The sequence below is a fragment of the Sinocyclocheilus anshuiensis genome, unplaced genomic scaffold, assembly GCF_001515605.1.
Source record: "Sinocyclocheilus anshuiensis isolate Anshui unplaced genomic scaffold, SAMN03320099.WGS_v1.1 scaffold249, whole genome shotgun sequence".
Classification (NCBI taxonomy): domain Eukaryota; kingdom Metazoa; phylum Chordata; class Actinopteri; order Cypriniformes; family Cyprinidae; genus Sinocyclocheilus; species Sinocyclocheilus anshuiensis.
The window spans coordinates 187,514-200,738 of NW_015540871.1; the positions used below are offsets into that span (position 1 = coordinate 187,514).

General features: G+C 35.5%; 2 protein-coding genes across 4 annotated transcripts; both read right to left on the minus strand.

The window, feature by feature from the left end:
• Positions 1-879: 879 nt before the first annotated feature.
• LOC107688082 (uncharacterized) lies at positions 880-3,803 on the minus strand. 2 transcript variants are annotated; one of them, XM_016485633.1, is made up of 4 exons: positions 3,360-3,803; positions 2,293-2,607; positions 1,303-1,448; positions 880-1,032 (listed from the first exon to the last, which is right to left on the minus strand). In XM_016485633.1, exons 1-4 carry the CDS (start codon positions 3,442-3,444, stop codon positions 925-927), a joined length of 654 nt encoding a protein of 217 aa, XP_016341119.1. In that variant the 5' UTR covers positions 3,445-3,803; the 3' UTR covers positions 880-924. The 2 variants fall into 2 exon arrangements, with proteins under 2 accessions (XP_016341119.1, XP_016341118.1); XM_016485632.1 differs by having other exon boundaries at positions 880-1,038.
• A 2,664-nt stretch (positions 3,804-6,467) lies between these two features.
• On the minus strand, positions 6,468-13,023 carry LOC107688084 (uncharacterized). Of its 2 annotated transcripts, none has more exons than XM_016485634.1 (12): positions 12,768-13,023; positions 11,991-12,192; positions 10,128-10,160; positions 9,360-9,568; positions 9,158-9,245; positions 9,030-9,065; positions 8,874-8,927; positions 8,227-8,460; positions 7,496-7,602; positions 7,085-7,250; positions 6,863-6,946; positions 6,468-6,775 (listed from the first exon to the last, which is right to left on the minus strand). In XM_016485634.1, exons 1-12 carry the CDS (start codon positions 12,833-12,835, stop codon positions 6,731-6,733), a joined length of 1,326 nt encoding a protein of 441 aa, XP_016341120.1. In that variant the 5' UTR covers positions 12,836-13,023; the 3' UTR covers positions 6,468-6,730. The 2 variants fall into 2 exon arrangements, with proteins under 2 accessions (XP_016341120.1, XP_016341121.1); XM_016485635.1 differs by having other exon boundaries at positions 6,469-6,775; positions 9,360-9,559; positions 12,768-13,022.
• Positions 13,024-13,225: the final 202 nt, after the last annotated feature.

The window sequence follows — 13,225 nt, forward strand, 5'->3', positions numbered from 1 at the left end:
GGTTTCCTCTAGAGGGGTCTTGACATGAACATGTTCCACCACAGGAGGAAGTCTGCAGCTTTGTCTCAGAGAAGCACATTTTGCAGGCCCCCAATATAGACTAAGACCACAAGACAAATAAAAGCACAGACTGAAACTAAGACGACATTTTCAAATCCTGTTTTTTGTTATTTGTCCCGAGTGACATACATTTGCCATTGTTCTTGTAAAGCAACACTTAAATGTGTATTACTGAATCTATACATTGAAGTTATCAAAATATTTACATCAGGTGTTTAAGGGCAACATCCACACTGAATTAAATTACACAATATGTAGAACCCACATACACAGATTCATTCATTGAAAATTGAATAAACAAATGCATAAATAATAAAAGAGAATCAAAGCATATAGTATCTACAGCCAAAACCGAATCACTCATTTAATGCATTCATGCAAAGCTGAAATAAACATACAAAATAAATCAGAATAAAATATTTACAGAAAATTCAATGTAAATAAATAGACATTTAGAAGAGATTGACTCATTTCTCTTAATGTTACACTCTAAAAAATGCTGGGTTAAATACAACCCAGTGCTGGGTGAAATATGGACAAACCCAGCAAATTGGGTTGTTTTGACCCAGCAGTTGGGTTACTACCCAGAAGGTTGGGTTAAACATTTAACCCAACTGCTGGGTCCAAACAACCCAATTGCTGGGTTTGTCCATATTTCACCCAGCACTGGGTTGTATTTAACCAAGCATTTTTTAGAGTGTACCACATTTCAATAGGTCAGAAACCCAACCTCAGTCAGATTGAACTAAAGTAGATGCGTGGGACTAAATGAGCTGAATGAGTCACAGAATTATGCACAACAGTAAGTTACTTAAAAACCCAGTACTAGGGATATTTGTGATATAAGGGACATATGTGAATGCCTTATATACACTCTGTCCTTCGTTGAACAGTCATGACCTCGTACACTCCATTGTTACACCTTTTCTCATCTTCTTCTACTTTTTCTTCTTCTCTTCTTTTGATCAGTTTCTTTATCTGGAACAAAAGAAAGGAACAAATCAACTTGATTATTAACCTCTAGACACATTTGCTGGAAAAATGCCTATTGATATATAACACAAAAGTATTGGTCATAGACACTAAGTGTGTAAACATATGGCTGGAGATCAACAAAAATACCGCAACAGACAAAGCTGAAATCAGCACTTTCCAGTGTGCATATGTGTAATGCATTTACAAAGTTTCTGATGACCTTCGGATGTACAGATATGCAACCAGTTTTAGGTGCATCACATTCACCTTGGGCACGAACCACACTCCAAACACAAGGAGTAACAGTAAGAGCACACTGCCAACTGTCAGAGCCATCACTGGTATCAGTAGGTCATTCATGCCACCCGACTTTGTATTAGCACTTACAGAAGGGGCTGGTTCGATCGGTGGCTCTGTAAAGAGAAGTCCAAATAACTAAAGTACAGCCAAAGCAGTATCAGCAGCTTCAAACTATAGCAATAGAACTATGCATGTGTTTATTTATTTATATCACTTGCTGTACCTTCAGGACAGGAAAAATAAATAAACAATACCATTTAAAAGTTTTGGAGTTGGAAATATTTTATTAATTATTAATAAATTAGTCTCTAATGCTCACCAAGGATGATTTTATTTGACCCAAAATACAGTAAAACGTGAAATATTACAAAAAACAGTTTTAATTGTAATGTTTTTTTTTTCTGTCAATACTGTTTTCTATTTGAATATATTTGAAAATGTATTTATTCCTATCATGGCAAAGCTGAATTTTCAACAGTCATATTACTCCAGTCCTGATCCTTCAGAAATCATCAAATATGCTGATTTGCAGCTCAACTAACATTTCTTATCATTATCAGTCTTGAAAACGGTTGAGCCATGATACTTTTTTCAGGATTCTTTCATGAATAGAAAATTCAAAAGCACAATTTATTTAAAATATATTTTTTGTAACAATGTCAACATCTTTATTGTCACTTTTGATTAAATGGATCCTTGCTGAATAAAAGCATTAATTTCTTTTCAACGAAACTAAATAAATAAATAAGCAAATAAACAAACTAACTAACTAACTAATAATAAATAAATACATACATAATAAATAAAAAAAATAATTAGCTAGTTAACCCAAAACTTTTTAATGATAATGTATGTCTTAAATCATACTTATCACTACAGGCATAATGAATTCTAAATTGTCTGTAATTAAATACAGAAAATTACATGTCAAAAAACAAAACAGAAATGTACACTCACCATGCACCAGAAGAAAAACACCTGACTCTGCCTTTGAACTTTTTGCAGAGTTTGACGTAGTATTGCAGGTGCACCAGTAGGCCCCAGTGTCTGTCAGTTGTAGGTTAATGATGTGTATAGTCAGAGTCTTGTCGTCATTTTCGACTTTAACACGTTCTTTGTAGTCTTTATGGGGAGTAATTGTTTTGTTAGCAAAATCGTAGTAGAGGACTTCTCGGCCGACCTCACGTCTGCTGAGCAGACTCACACCTATTGCGTCTTTCTGAGGTTCAGGACACTTGATGGTGTAATTGTCACCTTTATATTTAATCCCATCTAAAAATTATTAAAGAAAAAGCTTGGATCAGACCACAGCATCCAAACAAACAGAAGTTAAGGTGTTTAGTTTGATATAAAGGGTTGTGAGGGAGAACACAGAAGAATCAGGTGTTTCTGGCACTAGTTCAGACACCAAAACCAACATCTGGACAGTGTTGATGAATGTTCCTGTATTAAGTCACATATTTTCTTAGCATCATGAGTAATTTCCCTTATTTTTGTATATCAGGTAAGTGCTATGTTGTCACTACATCTGACATTGATAGTTGTTTTTATGCCTTAAAGGGATAGTTCACCCAAAAATGAAAATTCTGTCATCATTTATTTATATACCCTCACACTATTCCAAACCTGTATGACTCTCTTCTGTGCAACATGAAATATGATATTTTGAAGAATGTTGGTGACCATTCACTTCTGTTGCACAATTTGGAGAATAAAAATAAGTAAATAAACACTGAAACATTTCTCAAAATATCTTCTTTTATGTTCCACAGAAGGTTTGGAATGACATGAGGGTGAGTAAAGTTTTTAAACCACCATGAGGCATTTTAGACGCACTCACAAATACAAATATACAAAACTAAAATAAATGTATCACTGTCAAAAGATTATTTTCACTTCACATATAACCCTAGCTGTGATGTAATCGAAAGTAGGTCAAATCTAAACTAATGTAAATACTGCTGCAACACTTTGTAACACACAAATTACCTAAATGTTTAACAGTAAAAACACAAAGCACTAACCTGCACTTGCAACAAAGTTGCTGAGACAAAGAACAACCAACAGCAAGAAGATGATTTGCAGAAACCTCATTGTTATTGCCATCATTCTCTTAGTCAGTGTCCTCCATCTAACACAGGAAATAGAACTACTTCTGTCTGCACTGCACAAGTGTGTATATATATGCGCTCCAGCCCACACCTGACATCACTGAACTTAGTCAGCACACCTCAAATGACTGAAGCCACACCAAACCTTTCAAAACTACATTTCCAATAGTTGCTCTTTTAAATGTGAAAATCGAAAAGTGTTCCATTCATTTCATTTATCAATCGAAGTGAAGGCACCAGAGATGCAAACATTCTAGTCTCGCGTATCCAGACCTTCAGACTGACTGCAGAAGCAAAGACTGTAAAGGGAGTTGCAGACTCTCGCAAGACAAATGAGCAACCACAGCTTCAAAAACAAGCCCAATATTATTTGATTATTCATTATCATCAATATTATTTATTAATAATTATTTATTACCAATAAATGAGCCTGCAACTTATTAAACTGAAACCGCTCTTTTATTTGAAATGTAAAAACAGCAGTTATTTTACAAAATCAGCAAACTGCAACAAAGCGGGAGGCACTCACTATCCACTCATCTCCGATCACCTGTGAGCAGAACAGGGTTGGAGAGAAGGAAAAGGAGATGAAGACAAGAGCTTTAAGGGGGAGATGTAACATAGCCACATATTTATACAGTATGTGGGCTTATAAAAATATGGCCTAATAAAATATATTCGAACCAAATGTATATACTGTTAGAATCAGTATAGGCCTACTTGTTTTTTATTATAGCCCGTGATAATTAATACATTACAAATACATTGTAAAAATTAAAAATGTACCTTATAAATGAAAGTCATCCCACTCCTCTATTACGTCTACTACATCGCTTGGATTACAGCGTCACAAGCCTTCATGTTGAACCTGATTTTTCTTCAATGAGGGGGTGGAATGTTTGACGAATTACGCTACAGCACTTATATTATTGCACTGATTGGCTACTGTGAGCAGACAGTGTCAATCAATGCAATGGAGAATATGGCTAACATGAATGTAAAGAAACGAAGTTGCTTGTCAGATTTTCCTAACAAGTGACCATTTTTTTTAAATAAGCCCAAAAAAAATAAAAACGCAACCTGGGATTTTTTTCACGGATTTGAACAAAAACAGAAGCCTAAAGTTGCATATTATAAGCAGACTTGGCAACTCTGGCAGAAGGTCTGGGAACCTTGGCGGCTTTGAATGGCCAAGGACTGCCCAAGAGGCCATATGGCTGACAGGTAAATAAACCAATCATGTTTTGTTTTGTGCCGCGTCAAGTTTAGGGGCATGGAAATGTCCCCATAATAACAGACCAGAAACTCTTGTATGTATTTTAAAGAGTCTATGTCGCGAACTTTACATATTTCACATACTTTTGAAAATCCAGCGTTTAGTTCCTGGAGGGCCAGAGCTCTGCAAAGTTTAGATTTTAGATTCAGAGTTCAGATTCAACCCTAATTCCAATTAAATTCAACACCTGATCCAATAACTCCATAAGAGATGAACGCATTTGTACAAAAAACAAAACAAAACTCATTGTCATTGTTAACATTTACTGTGGCATACACTGAACAAAATTATAAACTCAACACTTTTGTTTTTGCCCCCATTTTTCATGAGCTGAACTCAAAGATCTAAGACTTTTTCTATGTACACAAAAGGCCTCAATGGAGACGAGTCTGCTTACAGACAGGAAGTTAAAGAGCTGGCTATCTGGTGCAGTCTTAACAACCTGGAGCTTAACAAGCTCAAAACAGTGGAGATGATAGTGGACTTCAGGAGGAACCCCCCTGCCCCCCCCCCCCACTCACCATCATGGATAGCACTGTAACGACAGTGGAGTCATTCAGGTTCCTGGGCACCACCATCTCTCAGGATTTCCTTCGCCAGCTGAGGAAGTTCAACCTGCCACAGGAGCTGCTGAAACAGTTCTAATCGGCCATCATTGAGTCTGTCCTGTGTTCGTTCATAACTGTCTGGTTTGGCTCAGCTACGAAATCAGACATCAAGAGGCTACAACGGACAGTCAGGACTGCTGAGAGGATTATTGGTTCCCCCCTGCCCAACCTCCAAGATCTTTAGTTTACACTTCCAGAGTGAAGAAAAGCGCTAAGAAAATCACTCTCGACCCAGCCCACTCTCACCAGAACAGCCAGGCATTAGAACAGTTTTTTCCCGCAGGCCATATTCAGCCTGAACAATTAAAAAGTTCACAACTACACACTGTCCATCATAACTGACACTTTTATACATAGTATCTGGAAACTGACTGTGAAATCTTTTTTGTCTCAGGTTCATCACCAGTGTAAGCTTCATGGTCAATACGTCTACATCACACTTGTCAACGCAGTCCATAGTTACAACAAGAATGTATCTTGACTTTATCTAGTGGTTATTTAGAATGGTTTTCCCCCACTCTACCCTATATAAAATAGTGTTTTGCAAAACAGGACAACTGTCATGTTGAGAGACATTAAACAGAAAAGCAAAGCAAGTAGCAAATAAGAGGACTGTTCTTACTGTCATAATTATTGCTTAAAGCCATTGACATCAGCAGGGACCACTGAGTCATCCTGAGAAATAGACACAAATTAACAAGAATTTTTGTCATCTACATGTTAAATGACGAACTGATCTACTTCCACAGAGAATGAAAAATGAACTAACAAATAAAGTGGGTGTGGTAGGTACCTTGAAATAGTTGTCTTGAGAAATAACAGTTGTTTTGCAGAAGCTCCTGGAGGCTTTTACTCGTCTTTCCTCCATTTGTCATCCTGCCAAGTCAATTCATGTATAATTCACATATGCGGGGACTGAACATGGGACAATATTTGAACTTTATATGCGCTTAGTTTACTCACCCATCAATTCCTAAGATTAATTTTCGCAGTTTAAGTAAAATTTTTCAACGTATGTTTTCAACATTTCAACTTTTGTTAAGCAGCGAGATGCATGCATTTAAGACAGAGTATATATTTGCAAACGGTTGGTTAGTTAGTGGAGTTAGTGAGTGGACTTCAGCTCAACTAACTCTCAGTGCCGTTGGACTTTATATCAGCAATTTTGGAACACCAATCAAGTTGGAACTAATTGTATAATATCAACACAAATGAAGACAAAGGATAAACAAAAGAGATTAAACACACAAGATACTGCTTCTTTTTCAGTTTTAAAAATAATTATATTTCTTTATAATATTTGTACAAGGCAACAGTGCAAATTTGTTTCTCTACTTACAGTATATGTATGTACATGGAAAAACATGAAATCATGAGGTCAAGTAAATATGATGAAACTTTTAGTTTCTGTACTGGGAAAAAATCTGATCCTTCAGGCAGTGCACCTGAAAAATAAGATTTAAAAAAATTACGCTCACTAACAATACCAAATCAAAAAACAATCAAATTTTATTTTTATTCAGGTCTCTTACCAAAGTTTCTGGCACAGCTTCTATATTGTTGGCGTCAGTGGTTGGGATGACAAAAGAACTCAAGCGAACATCAGTAGCACTGTACTATAGAGACCAATCAAACAAAAAAATAAGTAAAGCAAACGGCCATAAGTGTCAATTTACAGTACATTACAAAACAAGTAGTAATAGTAGCTTAGTACATTCTTATGAATGTAAACTGTGAGGGATATGGTGACTTACAGGCAGTTCTCTGGGTGCCGATGAGAAAGGCGGGTCACTGGCACACATGCAGGTGAAGGGTTTCTCTTTGGTAGTGGGGTGATTTGTGCAGCAGAGGCGGAGAGTGGCAGCAGGGAGGTGGATGTGCCACATACTGCCGTGCTTCTTTACCAGCTCATCCAGCATCCTGAAATATACATGAAGTAATGCTGGACATGTAGAAACAATATGTTTTCGCAATACAGCTTTTCCTATTTACATGATAAAAAAGAAGAACAAAAATTGATCATGAAATAGTTAGTTAAGAAGTAAACATTAGCATTAAATCAAGTAACATTCACATATGGAATAAAGTTCTCAAGTTCAAAGTAATTCAAAATTGATACTGACAGCTGAGACAAATTGAGCAATAAATATCTGAAGATGTCGTACTCATTAAGAAGTGATTCTGTGACTAAGTCCATGTACCCAGTTTGCCGGTGATGTATCACTAAGGCAGTTGCATTCAACCTCAGGCATTTCTTCAACTCACGATTTACCTAGCAGAGGGCAAGAAGAAAAATGACAATCACTAAACCATGATATGAAACTCTACCGTTTTTCCAAAACAACTGACTGATAAAGGAATTCCTAGATACATACACTACTGTTCAAAAGTTTATGGTTGGCACAAGTTTTTTTTAAAGGTAATGAATTAGTCTCTTTTGCTTACCAAGGCTACATTTATTTGATCAAAATTACTGTAAAAGCAGTAATATTGTGAAATATTATTACAACTTCAAATAACTGTTTTCTATTTGAGTATTTTAAAATGTAATTTATTCCTGTGACAACCAAACTGAATTTTCAGCAGTCATTACTACAGTCTTCAGTGTCCCATGATCCTTCAGAAATTAATCTAATACGCTGATTTCATGCTCACTAGACATTTCTTATTATTATCAGTGTTGAAAACAGTTGCCTAATATTTTTGTGGAAACCATGATACATTTTTAAAGAATTTTTTGATCATTAGAAAGCTCAAAAGAACAGCATTTATTTAAAATATAAATATTTAACGTCACTTTTAATTATTTTAACACCTCCTTGCTATATAGAAGTATTAACTTCTTTAAAAAAATCTTACTGACCCTAAACTTCTGAAAGGTGTATGTGTCTCTTACTTCCATGAGGATCCGCCTGGGAAGCCGGGAGAGAATTCCGAGAGGGTATCCCTGCTGACTGATGACTTCAGCGAGACACTGGGCCACATCCTGACTGAGTTTCTGAGTCAAAGGAAAAGCTTCCACCCATTTGGAATGGTAGTCAGTCAGGGTCATGATGTGTGCGTGCTGGTCTACTGTCGGAGAGAACGGGCCTCTAACATCCAGCCCAAGCCATTCCCACCTCTCTTTAACCTGAGAGAAAGGCAGTGCTACAGATTTAAAAAAATTCTAATTCTGTTCTGTTATCTTTAAAGGCCTAACTATAACGATAACTATACTGGCATCCACAGCAAGAGATGATGGATTTTGATGTCAGTGTTTTAGTTATTCTGAAAGTGATTCTAACAATATCACCGTGTTGTTACCGTTATATTTGTGGTGTGGATTTCACTATTCTCATAGAATTAGAATGTTTATTAAGTTGTCAGTCTTGCTCTATGTAGCACTATGCAGAGGATAGCATCTGATAGGTTACCCTGTCACCATTTTGTAACAATCTAATTCCCCAGAGACTTACTTGAAGTAAATATTTCTGATGAAACCTAGCAGATACCTAGTGACAACAGTTGCATCACAGTTCTGATATAAATCAAAAGAGAGCTTACCTCAATTATATGGGGCTTCATTTTTCCTAAAACTCCATAAGCCACATGGGGAATCTGATTAAGAGAATTATGTATTGATGAACAACACTTTCACAGTACTCTATTAGGAAATGTATATTTAGAACTCTCTTTAATTCAACAGTACAGCATACTTACAATATTTAATTCATCATCTCCAGCCCAGTGGATGTTCTGAAGGAAAAACAACAGTTACTGTTGTGAACCACATTTTGGTATTTAGGAATGAAAAAAAAATTATATGAAAAAATGAAAATGTTAATTACATTGGGCAAACAGTATCCACTGTGAAAGAAACTGGGTATAGTCATGCTTCTATCGAGAGCTTCATCACCCAGTATGGTCCATGATGAACTGAAAAAACACATGAAAAATATACATAAAGTAAGAATAACAATTAAAACAGAATAACAAGAACACAGATTGCATGCACCTGATGGAGGTTCTCCCTCAGGAACAGTTGCAGACCTTTTTTCCGGTTCTGTCAGCTGCTGTGTGGAAACGCTCTTTGGGTCTGCTCTCGTCTGGCTGGAACTATTTTTGGTAGTGTTCGGCTGTAAACTCTCTGTAGTTCTGTGCTCAGGCTTTTCTGATTTAGACTTCTGCGAGATTTCTGCTGTCATATCAGGTGCTGCTTGACTTGATGAATTTGAGTCTGCAACAATTCCCTTCCATTCCAAATGATCGGGAAAAGGGAACATTTATATAATGAAAAGGAACAGTAGTAGTTAATTGTCTCAGGTTGGCATGATTTGGCAAGCCCTCAACAGAACACATACAACAAGCCCTACAAATTAATTAAAAAAAACACATATTATTGAGACGTTTCATAATGAACAGTATTTGATAAGTTTTAGATTGCAATTAATAGACCACATTTAAAAAAAAAAACATTTGCAATTGGGTTGCAAAAGATGTCTTTACGCATGTTCGGACTGTTTTGTTGCATTTACACGATTTTGACCAGCAGGTGTCGCCAGATGTTTAGAGAGGTTCGAAACTTTTTGCAAAACAATTTTTTGATGATGCAGTATCAGTGTAGCCTTAAACTCGGTCATATATTTAGTCTTTCATGGTTTCTTATTTCTGATATATATTTTCACATTCAAACATTCATTTTATAAATTATTTCTGAAATTGTAATTTCTCTGTAAATGCATTTTTAGAATGATCTGTGTTAATTAATCCAAAGAAAATATTTAACCATATAAATATAAAAAAGGTTATATAACTCACCAAAGCTCTTCTGCTTCTAGGATTGATTTTAACCTGTAGGTGAGAGTAGAGAATAAAGTAAAAAATAAAAAAAAGTGATGTAGAAAGATTACATTTAAATGGGTAGTTGAAATGAAATTTCAGGCAGTTACAGCAGTGTATTGTGGTGGTGTGGTACAGGGGCGTCTGCAGGATTTCTTCCGAGGGTACGAACAGAGGGGGGCGGTGTACCAAATGATCAGTGAGAGCAGAACGAATGCGTCACACATTTTAAACTCAACAAAATGGTAAAATACATATACAAATACATATGCCGCAGAACAAAACAGCGTTGGATGAAGTGGATTAGAGCCCTGCACGGGCCTCAAATATAGGCCCTAACCAGTCTTTTTTCCCCTTTTCCCAAAAAATCTTATACTACTGTTTCAGCTATTAAAATAGTTCAGTTTTCTATGTAATGGAAAAGTGATTATATTTCGTTTAGAATTTAATTTAGAAAAACGTTTGGAGCATTTTTTGTTCGTTAAATGTAAGTTTTTTGTTTTTGTTTTTTTAAAGTAACGACCAAGCGGCCAGCGGCAGACAGTAAATTCATCATAGCCTGTTTGATCAATTTAGCCTTCTCAAATCATCACGACTTGCCTAAAATAAAATATATATAAAACAGTTCAAGCATATCAGAATGTTAGTTTAAATGTTTAACCTAGATAAATGTGCGTTGTTAGACGCATTTCCAATAGTTTGAGCGGAGAGTGGAAGCTGAAGGACATGGAGGCGCCAGCGTGATCACTTGCATTTTTTCTAACAGTGGAAACAACTTAAAATACGCAGTCATTTTTGCTCATAACTACTTTAAAACGAAATAATTCAAATCGAAAATAGAAAGTCTTTCATTATGTAATCCGTGCATTTCTCTCTCAAGGCGCATCCAATGAGGAGATGGCGAGTCATTTTTTTCATCACCATAATTGATGGATGTCTAAAATACAAAAATAAGGAAGAGCCTGAAACAGGCCCGATAATAATCAGCGTTTTATTTTATAATTCTGTACAATTAAAAAATAAAACACAAATTACAGTGGCATATATGTAAAACTTTGTCCTATAATTGTATAGCTGCAAATATTTTCTGATTTTTATGTTGCTCTGTTCTGAATACCTTAAAATTTAAATGATTTGCTGCAACGCAAGTTTGTATGATATGTTAATTATTTATATTTTTTATCCATGCAGCAAATGTTTTAAAAAACAGCTTTAAAATTACTTTATTGCATTCCAGACGCTTTTAAAGTACTTTTCACTATAAATTTTACGGGTAGCTTGAATGTAAACATTGTCATGAATTCGTTGTATTCCCATTTGTAAAATAGCCAACAAATTAATTGTTGAAGGCTAACCCGATCTCAGGAAAGTGCATATAGCACGATTTGCTGCTTCTATTTGGCGTAATATTTATATGCAGAAATTGACTCATGGCATGCAAAAGACTGATAAATTCATAATTAACGGCATGGCTGGTTCAGTCGACAGAAATATGGGACACACCTATAATAACTGCTGAATTGTTTGCGGGGCAAATCTCAGGTCAGTCTGAGCGCTCATGGTACGCACAGTGTGTACAGCCGTAGACCTGCAGGCGCCACTGGTGTGGTATACTATAATTAAAAATTATTCTAAACTTGCTTTACTTTAAACTAATATTTTATTTGCACTTTATGATTTACAATGGTGAAAAATCTAAGAGCTACCAGTGACTTAAAAAGACACTGTAAATCCTTTAAAACACGTTAATTTTAACATGAAATATTTATATTTACTAACAGTTCATAAACATGTATATTAAAAAGTACCCAAATACCGATCATCACGTCAGCTTTCACTCACCTTTCTTTCTAGATATCGTTTTGGGAATGAAAAGATGGTTGGCACAGCCCATGAATGAAGTCTTGTTCTCTTCCCATCTTCAATTAAACACTTCTTTTCAAAGTGGATGGAGCAGATTTTACTGTTTGGAGCAGGTTTCCAGTCTTTCCATCTTAAATTTTTTAGCCACTTCTTCAGCAAGTTGGGGTCTTTCAGCGGGAATCTGAAATAAAGCAAATACGAGAACATAACATAATACAATCGAGCACTTTTAACATCATGCAGATTGAAAGCTTTGCGCTTTTTTTAATTTTTTTATAATGCTTTATTGTCAACAAGTAGCATGTACAGTGCCATATCTCACTATATAACAAAAACATTTCACATGCCTCAACAAGAAGGAACACGGAAAAAGAAAAGGAAAGGGGAAAAAAAAAAGAGGGTACATAAACATCAGTTTACAGAGAAATACATATTATACATATATTTACATTTCCATAGGATATTACTATGCAAATTTCAATACAGAAAATATACTTTGCAGGTCAGCACCATTATTTATTATTATTATTATTTATTTTTTTTAATATTATGTGAAAATGTTAAAGGAGGAACATATATTAATCGTTTTAATTGCTTTACTATTTTTAGATTTTGACATCACATCTACAAACATTTTAATCTCTTTTCCAAGCACCATAAAAATGTGAACTTTACATAAAAATAAAATAAAATGTATAATAAAACCAACAAATCGCTTTAAAGAGCGATCCTTGATATAGAAAGCTTTGCGCTTACTTGTGGAATGAGAGGCTCTTGTTCTTCGCAGTGTTTTTACAGTTATATGCACAACAACTCAACACCATCGTGTCTGGGGACACAACGTTCAAGTTATCTACCAATAAAGCCTTTTCTAATGGAGAGAGAGGTTGCTTTACTTATCTTTATTGCTGTGTTATATTATATTTCAGAGGACGCTCGCAAACGAGCAAACATACTGAACGCAAAACACCAAGACCAAAACATAGATCTAACAGCCAATCATTGACAGCTCCGGCTACATCTCTGGTGTCCAGATACTAGAAATGGAAACAGCTATCGCCACCTACTGGCCGCAATGAGACTTGAGCTCAGATTTACCGACATTGCTTGGCTGGAAGATATCGCAAGCATAAGATTTTCTCTTGGAAGCTGCTCATTTCATAAAAAAAATAAATTAATACAAAATTAATGAATTAATAATAATAATAATAATT

Excerpts from the sequence above, each read along its gene's own strand:
- LOC107688084 (XM_016485634.1), bottom strand. The coding sequence starts at position 12,835 with ATGGTGTTGAGTTGTTGTGCATATAACTGTAAAAACACTGCGAAGAAC. Across the intron at positions 9,246-9,359 it reads CTGACAGAACCGGAAAAAAG|TTCATCATGGACCATACTGG; the intron begins GTCTGCAACTGT and ends GTGTTTTTTCAG. Across the intron at positions 7,603-8,226 it reads CCAGGCGGATCCTCATGGAA|GTAAATCGTGAGTTGAAGAA; the intron begins GTAAGAGACACA and ends GCCCTCTGCTAG.
- LOC107688082 (XM_016485632.1), bottom strand. The coding sequence starts at position 3,444 with ATGATGGCAATAACAATGAGGTTTCTGCAAATCATCTTCTTGCTGTTG. Across the intron at positions 2,608-3,359 it reads CAACTTTGTTGCAAGTGCAG|ATGGGATTAAATATAAAGGT; the intron begins GTTAGTGCTTTG and ends AATAATTTTTAG. Across the intron at positions 1,449-2,292 it reads TGTTTTTCTTCTGGTGCATG|AGCCACCGATCGAACCAGCC; the intron begins GTGAGTGTACAT and ends TTCTCTTTACAG.